Source organism: Strix aluco, chromosome 19 (assembly GCF_031877795.1).
Source record: "Strix aluco isolate bStrAlu1 chromosome 19, bStrAlu1.hap1, whole genome shotgun sequence".
NCBI lineage: Eukaryota > Metazoa > Chordata > Aves > Strigiformes > Strigidae > Strix > Strix aluco.
Window position 1 is genome coordinate 15,901,291 of NC_133949.1, and position 17,231 is coordinate 15,918,521.

The 17,231-nt window shown below is 54.6% G+C and overlaps 1 protein-coding gene across 3 annotated transcripts in view; it reads right to left on the reverse strand.

The window, feature by feature from the left end:
* Positions 1-9,679, reverse strand: part of MNT (MAX network transcriptional repressor) — a 44,883-nt gene extending 35,204 nt beyond the window's left edge. For all 3 annotated transcript variants that reach the window (XM_074845529.1, XM_074845528.1, XM_074845527.1), the window contains exon 1: positions 9,533-9,679. In XM_074845529.1, coding sequence (XP_074701630.1) covers positions 9,533-9,608 — 76 coding nt within the window. In that variant the 5' untranslated portion in view covers positions 9,609-9,679. The remainder of the gene's footprint in view (positions 1-9,532) is intronic.
* Positions 9,680-17,231: the final 7,552 nt, after the last annotated feature.

Here is a 17,231-nt window from a genome sequence, read left to right on the forward strand (position 1 = left end):
ATGGCACAACACAAGCCCGTGGCTGCAGCAGGCCCTGGCCAGGGAGGCCACGGGCAAGAGCTGGCTGCCAGGCACCCGACGACTCTTCAGCGAGGCCACTCGCTGCTGCTGCTCATCTCAGTGCGGTGTTCGGGTTTCAGCCCATTACCAAAACATCCCATTTTCCTTCCTGTTAACACAGATTGGGCCACAAACATCATATTCTTTGAGAAAGACTAAACAGCATTTTAAAAGCGTGCTATTCGCAAAGGACACTGAAACGCTTCACGACTAGGCATCAGAAGCTCATGATACACTCCAGAGGAGTGAGAGCTAAGCCAGCCCTCCCGAGATCCCAGTTTTAGGGTTTTAAAGACCCCAACTCCCACCCGATTCTCCTCTGCTGAGCTATCCTCACCCCAGCGGCACAGCACACACTCCATACCTTCTCTGCGGATGATGTCACCATTCCCTATTAATGACAAAAATACTTGAATCTCCATTTTCTCAGCCAGAGGATAATGACATATTTATGTCATATCTGCAAAAGCAAAGGAAAATCAGCCTTCATGTAAACTATCCCTCCTTAGCACCAACTGATTCAGACCAGTTGTGGTTTCAGCATGATGGGCTTATCTGTAACTCTTAGAAATCAGTGACCTCAGTATCCAAACCTGAAATAAATTAGAGAAATGCAAGGTGATCCTCTTGCCTGATAAAATCTAGAGAGCAGACACGCTTTATTCCTACTTTACGGAGACAGATGGCTTACAAGGAAGTGTTTCCTTTCTACAAAACCATCACAGCCTCTGGAACGCAGAGAGGAACGCTGGAAAGACCCTCAAGAAGTTGGTAGCTCACCTCTCAAGCCCCAAAGAATCAACCATAACTGAATAATACGTGGCAGATGTTTCTCAAAGCAACAGCTTCTCGAATCTCTATGGATAATTTACATTGTGCTTTAATTTGCTATTCCAGTGCTTAACTGAAACCCCGACTCAGCTCCAGATAGTCATTTTAGCTGCATCTTAGTTACAACTAACTCTTAGTGGACAAAAGAAAGAAATAAAGGGCTGGATTTAGCAGTACTACAAAGGAAAAGAAAACAGATCGACTGCTAAAAAAATAAAACCATCATGGACAGCCTTGTATAGGCACAGACGACGCCAGCGCCTTCGGCCGCAAAGGTGCCGCGTGTGCCCCACGCTGTCCTGCTGCAGCACCGAGCCTGGCAGGCTGCACCCATGCAAGACTCTCGCTGCACCTTTCTGGGGGGATAAAATGCAGAAAAGCACTGGCTCTGGCAGGCGGAGCGGGCGCCAACAGCACACAATCGACTCCTGACTCTGCCCCATCGCCTGAGGAGCTTCACCCGGGCAGACAACCAGCAGAGCTGTGTCTACACAAGATGCTGACTCAGCGCTTTTCTGCTGGGCATCGGTGTTTGTAAGAATTAAGGCAGTGTGACACACCAAAGTCTGCAGACACATGGTCAGCGACGATGCGCTTTAAATGTACTTTAAATAAACGAAAAAGAATGGTAAACGTGAGCTAACAAACTGTATTATAAACAAACTACATGCTCTTAAGACAAAACAAAAAAGCCCAGACACTTGATGGGCCCACAGGGGACTCTGAGACCTCACTTCATCCACTGCTCGCAAGCAGGGCTCAGCCCCTCGGCATGCAAGCGGTCTGCAAACATCCTTAAGCCAGACACCACGCTGCTTGTATTTTACAGACACTAGAACCTGAAGCAAAGGCAGGCTGAATGACTTCATGTCCCACACTGAGTCATGGCAAAACCAGAGCTGTCGGTTAATTATCAGCCTGTTCGGGAAGTGTATCTGCTGGACACCAGTTCAGGTAATGTTCCTCCATCCCCGTGAGGGGAACAGCCCACTGCTGTACCTTCAGCCCAGGGCTGTGCCAGGGGCTGCTCTCACAGGCTGCTCACATTAGTCAGCTCCCTTCTCAAGGAAATGCATGGAAATGGCAGATTTCCCTTCAGAATCCTACCTCCATCCTTGAAAAAGAAAAGGAGGCGAAAATCCGAGGGGATCTGCCCATCAAAGCACAACACAAGCACATAGGAGTTGGAAGCTTTGACCAGGCTGCCCCAGGGCAGTTACCCCACCACCTCTGCACCCACAGACGCTGCTCTCAGCCCCAGGGCAAGGCTCTTCCCGAAGTTAACATCTCACTCAGGGCACCCCGAGAGGAAGAGCAGGTTCTGGGAGCAGGCCACATCCTCCTCTAGCACACATTATTACAGCATCACTGCATCCTGCCCACCTTCACAGCAAAAAACTTGAAGCTACAGCATCATCTGCCGATGTTCCAGGCACCCACTAACCGTGTGTTCCTCATCCAAAATACCCGGTACAGCCTTTGTCACTCGGCTTCCTGCAAATGGACAAGAGCTCGATCTACACCACAGCTAGAACTGCACATCCTCGCTAGCAAGATCCTGGCAGGGTCCTGAACCAGGGACTATTTTGTGCTGCAGTGGGAAAACCTGGTGCCTTTTTGGCTGCACAAATACTCAGAGATCGGTCTGGAGACTTCACGAGCAAGGATGCACTTCTAACAAGCTAAATGGGTACGTGAAGGGAACAGCATGAAGAATGTGACCAAAATTTCATAGAGTGGACATCGACTGCAGATGGTCAGGGTCAAACAAGGCCATTTTGGAAAGGTGGGGGTGAGCACTACAGTGTCTGATCCCCTCCCCAGCATCCCTCACCAGCCCGAGCAGAGCCGGGGCCCAGGCACCACCCCACCCTGCTGAGGTCACTGCTGAGGGTCTCTCTCTGTCCCTTGCCTTTTCTGCACAGAGAAATGCAAACAGGCCGCCCAGGGACACTGGGAGGCCTGGTGCAGCTCCTGGCAGCACGCTCTGTGCTGCCACCAGGGTAATGCACGTGCCAACACATCCATCACCTTCCGCAGGGCCACCACTACCCTGCGGGCTCTCGGCAGGTACCACCAGACACACATCACGCTTCTACATACAGCCCTGAGCACAGACACACAGAGGAAACGACTTTCCTCACCAGGTGCCACTATGAAAAAGGCCAAGGAAGGGCAGGGAAAGCACAAGGGAATCCTTAACTAGCCAGTAGAGTGAACTGCACTAAGCCAGGCCTGGCTGCAGCCTCCGCACACTCCTCGTTCTTCCCCATCCCATCCCCTGCAGGGTAACACAGGCGGCTTCCACTCGGGAGATGTGATGGTCAGTGAGTCTTGAGGCTTTCTACACTCCAACCTCACACCCGGCTCGAGGGGACGGGGAACCAGGAAGCTCAACTTGACTTCTTGCCTTGTCAAGATGTGTAAGGCACTTCACATCCCCGCACCTCAGCTCTTCCACCTGTGACCTTTCAGAAGTGCTGCAAAATTCAGCTAAGGACAGTAAAATGCTTTGATGTCCCTTGGTGACAGTCAGTGGAAGGGAAGTTGGCTTTTTTCTTGGCAAGGAAGGCCTGCAAACTTCGTATGCTGCATGTTGTCTTTGTATTATCGTTCCCTTTCCAAGCATACGTGTACGCCTGTATGCGTAGAGAAGACAGAAGAGGACGAAGATGAGAAATGAAGGACAACTTATGTGCAGTTTTATTTCTTTCCTCAGACTGCAGCTGGACATGTGGCTCTGCCTGAACCGGAGCCCCCAGACCAGCGTGCAGGGTGTGCAGCCAGCACGCTCCCCAGCACTACCAATCTCAAATACCTCAAAAGCAACAAGTCAAAAACAATTAAACCCCTTCAGATGTTGATTATAATTACACTGTGGGACTCACTGCCATAAGATACCACTGAGAGGACCAGAGCTCTCTTCAATTTAAAAACAAACAAACAAAAAAGTTTTGACTCTGTCAGGTTTTGGGAAGTTCAGCATTTTATAGAGAAAATTCAACTGACGTGCCTCACAGCACAGAAAAAGGCATCAGCAGGGTTCAGGAAAGCAGATTTCCAACTTCCAGCCCTGCTGTTGGCCTACAACACAGTGCTGCTTCCCAAAGCAATGAGATAAAAAATGTTACTTTAGTGCATCAGGAGAGGTGGATTGTGCAGACGATGTCAGATTTGGAAGGGGTCCTCTGCTGCGGCCACCACGACGCCCTCACCCTCCACCACGGGGCCTGATTGCCTCTGCCGGGTCTGCGCTCCCCACGAAGTACAAAAAGATCAAGGCAAAGGTGAGCACACAGCTGGCCGAGCACCCGAGTAACAGGATAGGTGAGGATTACGTGAGGCAATTATCTTCCAGAAGCCAGCCTGCTGTCAGGCTGTTCCGTGGTTTCGGCAGGCCTACGCAGACTCCAGACAGCCAAGCCTGCGCTCCCGTCTAGCAAAGCCTGCGATCCCGTCTAGCAAAGCTACTGCCACCTACCACGGCGGCACTGGCGCACTTGGGGGCTGCAGGGTCGCTCTCGCGCACCTGGAAGCCTTTGGACAAAGACAAACACCGCGATGTTTGTCAGGAGGTGCTGTAACTTCTCCCGAAAGAAATCAGGTGGATGTACTGGCCATAGCACGCCAGCGATGGTGGAGGACACGGCCACGTGTGCCCAGAGAGGCATCAGAGCGCGCACATCCATCCTGAGCCGGCCGGACAAAGGCCAGCTGGGGGCCAAAAGCCCTTGGGGGTGTCTATAGATGGGTCTTGACATTGCACTGGGGAGATCTGCTGAGACACTGGTGCTGAGCCGCTGCCGGAACACGGGTGCTGGGCACGAGCTGGTCCTCTGCCTCACCCACCAGCACTGGGTGGGTGGCACGACAGCCAAGGAAGCCTTCCTGGTCACCACACAGCTTGTTATCAATCCCACGCAATCAAGACGCATGACAAAATGGCGGTCAGATGAGATGGGAAAAGACCAGAACTACACTGGCTGTTCCGTCACCACCCCGGCTGGCAGCGCTCGAAAAAATGAAAGGCTACAAACAGAACTGAGCAGCACAGAGCAGAGAGTGCAAGCCAAGAGGGTCACAGACAAATATCTATGGGAAAAACGCTAAGAAAACAAATATTAGTTACTTGCAATTATAAATAAACTTGTTTTCTTAGATCATGAAACATTCTTGGATTAACCTAAACTCAAAGAAATCGGCCACCCTCCAATTCAAGTCAAATGTCTCTGGAGTTTGCAAATAACAGACAGAAGAAGGATCCCAGTTTGCAGGTTTGTGCCTGTGTAAACATACACATTTACATGCATGTGAGCTGCTTGTTTACAGAGAAGGGGTCAGCAGCAGCAACACATGAAGCAGGAAAGCGCAGATGTGGATGAGACAAGAGTGCTTCAAAATCCTGACTCCCAAAACAATCAGAAATGTTGAAGTATGTGGCCAACGTGGTGCAGGTCCAGGGTGTGTCTGTTGTTGGTTGCATTCCCATGGCGTTACTCTTGTAAGAAACGCGTAACATCAACTATCCCCCTCACCTCCCCCAAATCTGTTGCTATTCTCTCCACAAATTAATGAGATCCAAATAACAGTATTACTAGTATCATCATTTACATAACATTTCATCACACAGGAGAAAGGGTCTGCTGAGCATATAAACGGGAGTACAGATGACGAGCCAAACCACTGAAGTTTCATTTTCGTTACATCTCTCTGCACATCTACATAAATCTGTCTCACACATTTGTAGGACACTATTTCCAAGTCGTACAAGCCCAGCACAAAGCGTGCAGCAAAACCAAGCGTGCTCTCAGGTTCAAACTGGGCCATGCCACGAGCACACAAGCAAGAGAGCCTCCAAAAACCACTATTTCAAGCCAGGAAATAGTGGAAATGTTTATGCTGTGGAAGTGTCATCAAGAGTGAGGATTCTATAGATGTAAAAATCATCAGATGTATCTGGGTAGTTGTTTAATTAATAAGCACACAATTCTCTCCAACTCACTCTGTTACTGTCATTTCTTCTGCTCCCAGTTTACTCAGGAGGTAACAACCAACCACTTGTGCTCCGTCCTTCAGGTTCCAGCAAGTGTTTTAGCCAAGTCTGAGCTCAGCTTTAATAACGAACGGCGCAACTCAAGGATCCCCACGGCACTGAAGCCTCTTTCGCCCCGAGGTCCCAGTCACGACTGTACTACGTTGCCAGACTCTATCGAGCTGTTACTCTTAGGGGTGTATCTCAAGCTGACGTATTTTGACTCTGCTTTTCTCAGCAATTTGAAATGATGTTCTCTGAAATATTAATACATATAATATGTAATATTCAACAGGCTTTTGGGTAAACATCTTGTAAACACAGTTTGAACCACACTGTAGGCAGTGCCTGATCACCCACGGCCAGGAGAAGCGACCCCACTGTGTTCGGGCTGACGCCGGGGCCAGGCCCACGTTAAATGCCGCTGGGTTTCCCTGCAGCAGGCCAGCGGCCGCCGAGGGGCTTCCCCCCAGCCCCACCAGCAAACCCAAACAGCGCCGCAAACAACTCCCCAAACCAACGAGCGGCTCTCAGAGAGCCCAAGGCACCCGACGAGACTCACTCTGGTTATAAATTAAGAAAAACAAAGCCTACATGGTTTAATTTTCCACTGGTGGAAGAGGCCGGTGGAGCAGGAAAAGCCACGTGCATACCCTGCTGGAAAACAAAACAGACTGAGCAAAGGCGTGTGTTCCAGCCAGGGAAACGGGCCGTCCTGCAGCTCCTGCGCCAGGTCTGACAGCGCTTGGATGCCACGGGAGCCAGCACCTTGATGAACACAGCGGGACCCGACTCCAAAGCTGAGCGCCGCTTCCTTCGCAGACCCGCGAAACACGGCACCAGGCAGCACCCACCACTTCTGGGGCCCCTGGGGTCACAGGCAACACTGTGCACTGTGTGGAAGGAGAGGGTGGGCGCTGGGGTAGGCGTCCATCTCACAGCTTTGCAGACACCACTTTCCTCCCTGAAAGACACGTTTTTATTTCGGGTGCTCCCCGAAGCTTGAGACAATTCAAGCTGCACCCCAGTAACTATCAGCCACAAGAAGCAGCACAAAGCTGTGACAAAAGCTGCTGGCCTGACCTCCCGGCGAGTCCAAGGAGAAGGTGAAGATCCAGCTGCTGTCTGCTCCAGAGAACCCTGCTGCCTCTCCTCTCTTCAGCAAGCTCTCCTCAGCCGCAACCTGCTCGCAGAGACAGTCCTCCACCACCTCTGCCCCGCTGGGAAGCGGCCACGGCGCTCCCCACGCAGGCAGAGCGAGCAGCGATGCCTCACATGCTGCGTTTTCACGTGTGAGGACCGCAGCACTCCATGTCGCCGGGAATTCCGTGAAGGGGAACCGCCATTCCTTAACCCTCTGCCCTCCCAAAGCCTTTCTGCTCTCCTTTCTCCGAAACCTTTCTGGTTTTTCCTTTGATCAGTTTTCTTCCTCGTAAAGACAGGATGATGAACATGGATGACGCATGGAAGACTTTTTCCTCCTTTATGCCCAGGATTGAAAAAGCAACAGCTTAAGTATTTTACCGCCTAGTTGGCAGGAAGGCCTGGGCAGACCCAGAGGGAATGATCACAGACCACACTCGCCGTCGCATTAGCTGGGATCCCTGCGCTGGTTCCTGCTCTCCCGCCCAAGGCCCAGCACCCTGCAGCACCTCCGGCAGCCTTAAATCAGTTTTACTGTGCATTTTTAATGGTGTTCCCAAATTGGACTAATTGGAAGGCCAGGCTGGACCCCCAGAGTTCTGCAGTGTAACTGTGGGTGTCATGCAGACCGTAAAGCATCTCCAAACACACATTCGAAAGGGGAGGCGAGGAAGAAGGTGGCGAGGGAAGGAAGCTGATGGAGAACGCTTTATTGTCGCCCAGTCTTTCCCAGCTACTTCTCTGTTGGTGCTCTCCCTCGACATCTTCCCAAAGTTCAAGCGACGGGCTCCTCCCTCTCGTGCCACACATCTTCCTGGTGCTCACCACTTCCCCGACGTAGCCACGTTTGCACAGCCAGCTCAGCCCTGCCATGCCTGTTGCGGCAGTGATGGCACCTGCGCCTATCGCAGCAGGAAAACAAAGCACCCGTCACCACCAAGGAGAGGCGGGCACTGGGCAAACTCACCCAGGCAAGCCCTGCTCCGAAACAGCATCTCCACACGCCCCTGCGTGCTGCTCCTCGGCACCAGAAAGCCCATCTGACGTTTCTGGCGCATTGCCTTGCCCATGCCCCACTTCAGACGTAATTTCTGCCTTCGGACATTCCCCAGCACGATGCAGCTGGGTCACTCCTGCCCTGTCTCCCTACGGATCCCAGATCCTCACTTGTTGCATCCATTTACAAAACGCTCTCATAGTGCGGGGTCATAATTAAGATACTTTGCTGCAGCAGAAGAAATACTAAACAACCCTGTGTAATACCAGTTCTCCAGTGTTCAACCTCCGCTACACCCAGAGCGCATTCGCCATCTGCGAGCCACCGAGCTGCGAAGATTTATTAACAGTCCGAATGCTGACAGCCCGAACATCGACTGACTGACAGCCCGAACACCGACTGACTGACAGCCCTTGCGCAGGGCCGAGGAGAGGCAACGGAGCTGTCACAGGCTCAGCACAGGCGCGGGGAGCTCCATCAGGCCCTGCTCGGGGCTGGGGGTCAGTGTCGGGCCGGGCACCGCTGCAGCCCCAAAATCCACCTTTTTGTTTCAGACCGGGGAAGCCTCCGGCCCGGCTCGGAGCCGCCCGGCCCCGCGACACCCCCCATCCCCGCCGTGACTCATCGCCCAGACAATGGCTCCCGCCCGCCGCCGGCGCACAAAGCGCCGCTCGCTCCCGCTGCCGCCGCAGGTTCCCGCTGCCGCCCCCCGGCCCAGCCGCCCCTCGCGGCCGGAGGAACACAACGATCGCCCCTGCCGGGATCCTCCGCCGAGGGCCGCGACCGCGCCGAACCCCCCCCCCCCGCCACCGCGACAACCGGCCCCGGAGAAGCAGCGAAGCGGAGGGGGGGGCAGCGAGCGGGGGGCGCTGGAGGAGCCGCCGCGGGGTTTCCCCAGACCGGCCCCCCCATCCCCGGGCCGGGCCCACCCCGCGGGGGGGCGGTGCCGTGTCCGCGGCCGCGGGGCGTGCCCAGGGGCGGGGCTCCCCGCCGGGGCTGGGCCGCTCCCCGCGCGCGGGCGGGGCGGGGCCGCGCGCACGTGGTGGCGGGCGGGGCCTGGCGCGCGTCACGCGGTGCGGACCCGCCCCTTCCCCCCCTCCCCGCCGCCGGCGCGGGGACACGCAGCGCGCGCGCGGGAGGGGCGGGGGCGGCCGGCGCCCCCCCCCCCCCCCCCCCCCATCTTTCCCCTCACGGGGCCCTCAGGGCCGCCCCGCCCGCCCGGTGCCCCCCGCCGGGGCGGCGCCGCGCTCACCCCCCCTCACCGCCACCCACCCACCCTCCCCCCCCAGCGCCCTGTCACCGCCGCCGCGAGCTTCCCCCGCCCCGGCAGCGCCGCGGCCCCGCCCGAGGTGCCGGCGCGGCCGGGCCGCCGCCGCCGTCCCCGTGTCTCCCCCCCCGCCCCCCTCCCCTCACCGCCGCCCCAGTCCCGGCCGCCCGCCGGCTGTCAGGCGGCGGCCGCGGCCCCTTACCACGTGCGGTCTGCTGCTGCTGCTGCGCCTGCCACTCCAGGAACCGCGCCGCCTCCAGCAGCGTCTCGATGCTCATGGCGCGGGCCCCGGCCGCCGCCGCCGCCGCCGCCCCGGTTGCGCGGGCCCCGGCCGCAGGCGCCGCGCCGCCCCGCGGCTCGCCCCGACGGCAGCAGCGCTGGCGACAAGATGGCGGGCGGCAACAGAAACACAACAGGCGGGCGCTGGCGCGGCCCCGCTTACTACGCGGCGGGGCGGCGGCAAGACGCGGCGCGGAGCCGCGGGGCGGCCCGGCCGGACGGGGCGGGGGCGGGACGGGACGGGGCGGCCAAGACGGCTCGCCGAGCCGCGGGAGCGGCCCGGAGGCCCCCACCGGCCGCAGCGGGGGCGGCCGCGGCCGCCGGTTCGCCCCCGGCGGGCGGGGAGCGGCGGCGGGAAGGCGCCGGGCGCGGAGGGGGCCGGGCCGGGCCGGCGGCGCTGGGATCCGGCCGCCGGGTTTTGCGGGCGACGCTCCCCCCGCAGTGCGCTCGCGGCCCGTCGCAATACGTCACCGCGGCGCGGGCCAATGGGCGCGGAGGACAACAAGGCATGGAGCCCCTCCACATGGGCGCCCCGCGCCGCCGCCGCGCGCCTTAAAGGGGCCGCGCCGCGCCCCACCCGCCGCCGCCCCGCCGCGCTCCCAGCCCGGCCACCGGCCCCGCGGGGAGTCCCGCCCCGCCCCGCCCCGCCCCGCCCCGCTCCGCTCCGCCCCGCGGCCGCCCGGAGACCCGGCCCCGCGGGCCCGGCAGCAGCGGTTCACCGAAAATTCCTTTTTCTGAGTAAGTTCCCCCCACGCGCGCCAGGGCCGTGGGTGCTGCGCTCCCAGCCGCCCGCGGGTGGATCGCCCCAATTCCCCGAACGTCAAGAAAATAAAATTATTATCGTTTCCTTTTTAAACACACCTTATACGGCCTTGGCTGGCCCCTGTGGAACCTCAACTCCACCTGAAACGCCACAAAAATGAAAGTTTTTGTCCCCAACCGCCCAGGATCCGGGCGCGGTTTCTCTCCCACAGACCAAGCGCTGTCCTCCGCGCTGTCGCAGCCGAACCTCCTCCGAGCTGCCCTCGGTGGGGGGCTCCGGTGTCCCCCCTGCCCCGCGGGGAGGGACGGCCGAGCCCCTTCCATGGAGCCAACACCAAGGAGCGTCTACAGAAAGTCACCGCGGGAAGCGCCTCGTGGTGGAAGTGCTCCCACAGTTAGCGCTTCCTTGGCAAGGCCCTTTTTTTTTTTCAGTAGGTTGCAAAACTAAGTTGAACTTTAATTATCTGCACTGAAATTTTCCACGGTACGTATCTGCCTCTGACTTAGGTGTTTGTGCTGGGAGAAGATACTGAAGTAAAGGGAAAAGGAACTGATGAGAAAAAGCATCGCTGCTCAGAGCCGGAGTGGGATTGGAGAAAACAAGATTTTGAGGTGAGAACTTTCTACTGAAAACAAAATTAAGGCAATTACAGACCAAAACCGGCACTGAGGAACGGCCACTGGAGCCCGGGCCTGCGTGAGCCGGGCCGTACCAGTGCGCGGAGCTTGGGGCTGGTTCCGTCGCTGCGCCCGTCCCGCGCCGCCTCGTCCTCCTCGCTCGGCGCATGGCTGCGGCCCCCCGTGTGCTCAGCGGGTCCTTCTCCGCAGATGGAAGCCGCCGTTTCCTCCTGGCTTTGCCACGAGCTCATCTCCGTGTTGCCCGAACGCTGCTCGCGAGGAGGTGTGGATAAGGACTGGCTGTGACAGCCCGCCTGGCGTAACTCGCCTGGGACCGTTGCGCCGTTGCGGCTAATGGCGGCACCGGCTTCATTTTTCAAGGAACTCCTCAGCTGCCTTTCAGTCATCGGTCTGCTCGCTGCAAACCGCCTCCGCCCGCTCCTCGCGGCTTCGGCAACAAACCAAAGGGTTTTAGCAACACGAGCGCCCTTCATCCCCCAGGCCTGGTTCTTCAGAGCGGGCGCCCAGGCGGAGCACTGATCTCAGCAGGAGGCCTGTATAAAAATAGTGTGATTACTGATATAAGTCATACAATGCCCATATCCTTAAGGAGCTCAGGAAAAGCTACCCCAGGGCAAACTTAATCTGACGTTTCCTAAATCCTTCCCTTTGTAACCTGGATGTATTTAGACATATTTTGTGTGTGTTGTATAGGCTACATCCAAAATTTGGGTTTGTCCGATCACAGCGGAGGAGGCGAGGACGGCACCGACGCGGGAGAACAGCGCTGAGCACTGGGCAGGACAGCCCGCAGCTCCTGCTGCTTCTGCTGTCCTTGTCACAGCAGACGTCAGAGGTTAGACTGGTCAGCAGGGCATCCAGACAACAGGACGACGACAACAACAAAAAGGTGACTCGACGGTCTGTCTGAGAGGAGCGAGGGTTGAAATCTACAGCTGGGACAAATGTTTGTGTGGTCTAAGTTGGTGTGGGCTGCAGTTTTGTAGGCCAGGTCTATGTGTGTGCAGTAAACCACAGACTCTCTCCAACCTTCCCTCTCATGTGTTTCATACTGTGCGTGATCCTACAAACCACGCGGGTTTACAGAATGTTCTCCTGGATGGCCTCAGTTTTCGGAAGGACTTGCAGTTCTGCCATCAAACTCGTTTTACAAATGATACCTCTTAGGCACAGAACTTGTGCCCTTGCAGAGAGCACAGGACCTGCCTGCGGCTCTACAGCGCAGCGCAGAGCTGCTGCTGGCCCCATGCCCCTCAAGTGCTGCAAACTCTTGTTTTCTAGCAGGTGAGATAAAAAAAACAACACAACAAAATGAATTGTTAGAGGAACTTACTGACAATACAACAGCTGGTGTCTGAATGAGTATACTTGTTAGAACACAGCTTTTACAAGAAACATTTTCAGAGACGCTTGAATAGTTTAGTCCTGTGCTGGGTCAACCACTTCAGTAGGAGGCAAAACTTCCCTTCTGCCTGTCTGGTAACATCTTTTGCAACGTTTAATCCCCAAGGAGAGTTATTTGTTCTGAAACCTTGAGCTTTGTGGGCTCTCAACTGCTAAGCTAGCTCCTGACTTTGGCAGCTGAAAGTATAAATCAGCACCATTAAACATTCATATCGGAGCGATATTTCCTGATTAAATTCATTTATTGCGAGTTTTTGGACCCAACTGATGCAGCAGCTTGGGAACACATCCAAAATTCATCAACTGCGTATTCATCTACCTCTAGAGGATTATACTAAGAAAGGTTTTTGCTGAATCATTTGACCCTGTTACTAGGGACAGCAATAAGGCAGAACACTTAAATTATTTGGATTGACTTTGTGAACACTTAGGGAGAGTTTTTAAAACTTTGCATATGTGCTAAAAGAACAAAGAGGTCCAATTTCTACCCCATTGCGCCCACGCTTGTGAAGAGCAGGCGCTGGGCCGTACAGCCCTGCCAAACACAGACTTTGGGGCTGGGGACGCTGAGAAGCAGAGAGGCTTGGCCCATCCTTCCCCTGGAGCCGCCCGGCCGCATGGACTCTGCTCTGGGTGACGCTGCCCTTCCTTATCGGGGTGCTCCCGACAGCACCGCGGGCAGGACCCGCTCGCAGGCTGGAGCTGCCTTCCCCACGGAGCGGGCTCCCGCGGCCGGTGGCCTGGCTGGTGGCCTGGCTGGTGGCATGGCTGGTGGCACGGCTGGTGGCACGGCTGGTGGCCTGGCTGGTGGCACGGCTGGTGGCACGGCTGGTGGCACGGCTGGTGGCACGGCTGGTGGCCTGGCTGTGTCCGCAGGGGCAGCTCCGGGGCACCCTGGAGTTGTCTGTGTCCAGCCCTTCTCCAGCGGCGACAGGGGGGCTCATCACCTCCCATCTGGGGTTCTGAAACTTCCAGTCAAATCCCATGACTAATGTTTTTTTCATCTTCTCCAGAGATTAGATGTAATTTATGAAATGAGAATTTAAAGCTTTTGTTTCCTTTACAAGCACATAAGAGGTTCAGAGGTGTGTCTTTTTACCTGTTTTGAGGGAATGCTGAGGGTGTTTTACCTTACCCAGTCATTATTTCCTGTTTAGTGAGTCTTTTAGATAATATTGGATGATATTTCAATGGTACAGATACTAATCTCTACTATATTCTGGCTGTAGTAAGTTTCAAATCAATGGAGCTGAGCGAGAGTGAAATTGCTGCCGTACACTATGAGCGGTGAATTTGGATAGCATGTTAAACACAAAGCTCACTGTGAAAAATACATCTAAGCATTCTGAATAGCACAACAAACGCAAAGTCTTACTGCGCTCAGTAAAATGCATTTCTTTATTTTCAGGGTTATTGATGGCATTATATAAAGTTTGAATGGGTCTAGATTTATTTAGATAGAATTACGATCGGGATATTCATATGTTGATAATGCAAGGAGAACAAGCAGTGGTTATAGGTGCCATTATCCTTCCTTATATCTGCCCTTTCCCCCAAAAAAAGGACAAGATTTCAAAGGAGATGAAAAATTGCCGTTTGAGGATGACACTATCTTACAATGCCACCAGAATGCGCTGAGGATCACCCAATATCCTCAGCATCATAGTCTATACTAGGAATATGATGGATGCTTAAAAAAAACCAACTTCAGCTGTGCAAATCTGGGAGAATAACTGCAATACTGCTGAGGACTCGACAATCTCCTCCTTCCTGTTATTCCGCTTATTTCCTTTCCGCCTATGCAGCAAACAGCTTCTCACACAAAACCAGCCTCAGAATTTGTGCCTCACGTGACCGTCAGGAGCTTTCTGGCAATATTCATCGCTGAGACTTTCCCCCCCAGTTCACAAATTACTCCCATTCATTTCCTGGCGGGAGGTGCCTGGAGCGGGAGGTGGCGCGAGGCCGGCACGGAGCAGCTGTCGGGTGTTTACGCTGCCGGCACGAGAATGTTCTTTAAAACTCGTGCAAGGATGTTCTTTAAAACTCGTGCTACAGCCCCGGAGGAACCACGTCGCCGGCACATTGCGGCTGGGGAGCGGCCTGGGCAGCGGCCTGGGCTCCGCGGCTCCGTCCGACGCGCTCCCCCTGCCCTAACCCCTCAGATCCCAGCTGCGGGCAGGTCCCACATGCTCCGCGCGCATCACCTACCTCTTCTCCTGGTTTTCTTCTCATCAGGAAGGAGCTTTCATGGAATATCGCTTCCTAGTTGTGCCTGTTGGTAGGAAAAATAATCCCTAAATGGGAGCTTTTTGCTAGCAAGATAAACAGTTACATCCCAACCAAAATTATTTGCATTTAATTTGAAATATAGTTGGGTTTAGAGCATGATGGGTAATGTAAGTGCATTAAATGTCTTTTAGAACCCCAGCTAAATCACCTCCTAAAGTAAATAATTTTCACTATTCATACTATTTATAAACATTAAAATAAAAACTGGATGAGCAACTCAGGTAATTGATTTTGTGCCACACTCACAGGTGCATCAGGTCGGGTCACTGGGGCAGCACTAGACAAAGAGATGAGACTTTTCCCAGATCATACAAAATCCCGCAAGCCAGGGAATTGCCCCCAACAAGCCGGTGGCCGTGCAGGGCCCGAGCTCTGGGCTCTGCGCCCCACGTTGTAAACTCTCATCACCCGTCCCCCAGCTCGGGCACCACGACTCGGCTTCCAGCGCACGTGAATTCTGCTCTTCCCCTACTCCAAATAAACAACTTCTCACTTCAAGCCTCTGAATAATCCTTCTGGAGTCGGTGGGAATACTTGACTGCTTAAAGTTTTATTGCCTGCTTAAATACTTTGTTGCTCAGGGCCTAAATTATGACTGAACGTAAATTATTAGATGAGTGTTTATTCTCCTTTTTCAGGCTTCACACTGAATAAGAAATTAAACCAACTGTACTCACATGAAAGCGGGAGTTTATCTCAATATTTTAATTTTGAAATTCAAGTATTGAATGCAGAAAAACCCACAAGGGTGAAAATAATTAGTGCTCTTTCCTGACTGAACCATTCTGACTTTCTCTGTAATCCTTTTATTTATGGTTTTAATGATGAATAAATTCTTATTGTAAATATTTAATCATGAAGAGTGGTTAAGCAGGATTTATGTGATGAACGGGCCTCACACAGATCTGCCGATACAGCTGAAAACTTGCCCGTTCCCCCCCGCAGCAGTGCCCGACACCCACCCTCGGGCAGCGCCGGGAGGTGCCGACACCAGATTCCCGAGGTCTCAGACACTCTCCAGACTCCTCCTGGTTTCACCCAGTGATCTCCACACTGGTCCCGTACCCTCAGCATGACATAAGGACAGCTTGGGCTATGCTAAGCTCTATCTTCTGAAAAATATCTACTTGTCATCTGGGAATACCATGAGCAGAAGTCAGCGCTTCCACTTGGCCCAGTGGCTACTTACACCCTCTAGTAACAAGCAGTGATTAGTTTTTCCTTTGAAGAAGCCTGAGTTCAGCTTCCAGCCGCTTGGCCTCGGCACAGCTTGCTCTGCTATTTTATGGACCTGGTGGTGCACAAGAACCTCATTTTCCTCTCAGAAAAAATAAATACAAAATAGTTATATTTTGTAATGCAATTGTCTTCCAGTGTTCTGGGTAAGCCAAACAGATGGAGTTGTTTCAAGTTTCTGACCATGAGGTATATGAATATTAACCCCCCTGAAGCATTTAAAGTAGTTTTTCTTCACTCTCTGTTTTTCAATCACTCTCGTGGATGATCTACAATATATTCGTGGCGATCACATCAACACAATGTACGTTAGTATAATCTCTGTTATTGCCAGACCAGCCTTAGAGATGGTGAAAGCATCCGTGGGGCCGGCAGCAGCGGGACAGTGCCACCACCATCCCTTCCAGCCACACTCCCCCTCCCACCGTGGGTGGTTTTTCTCCAATACACGGCGTACGTCGCTGCAGAAGAGCCAGAGAGAGACCGGTTCAGCTGAAGGGAACCGAAAAGTCCTTGCAGCACCCAGGAACGCTGCCTGGGCTGACGGTGTTCGCACTCAGCGCTGGCTGTTGGGGACACGCTGCCAAACCCTCCCGTCCTCCCTCGCGCAGCCGGAGCATTCGCTCGGGGCTGGCTTTGAGCTCCCGCTCTGGGCCGTGCCGGCGCCCGGCGCTTGTGTTAGTGCTGCAGTTTGCTACGCAGGTGACAACCTGACCTGCCGCTGCTCACAGCAGAGCGGGGAAACGCCGCGTCGCAGTCGTAGTCTGCAACCAGCCTCAGAAAGTGCTGCTGGAGTTGTTGATAAATAGCGGGGAAGGTCCATCCAAAGGCCGTAGGCTGCGTGCTGAGGGCTCAAGGATTTGGGGAGCAATAGCTGACTGAGGAACGCACACGGAACGTACCTCCCCACTCTGCTGCCAGCGACCGTCTGCGATAAAGTACCTACTCGGGGTGATAGAATTTCATCTACGAGACACACGGAGAAGTCCAAGTGTTCCCCCTTGAGAACCGGATTTGCCCCTACATTGCCCCGAGTCACCTCTTAACTGTGCTAAACCCGCGCCCCATAAAGGAATGCTGGGGCACAAAGCCGCGGAGCGATCTCGACACACCAAACCCAACCGCGCTCTCCCGTGTAACTGAACCTCAAAACCTAAAGAAAAGGTTTAACAGGTGCCCGCTCAATCTCCCTGGGGCAAAAGATGCTTCCGTGGCAAGGCTGCAAAGATGGGGGCAACTGGACGGGGCTCTGCAGAGCGCGGTGGCCCCAGGCAGTGCTGGGGAGCCCC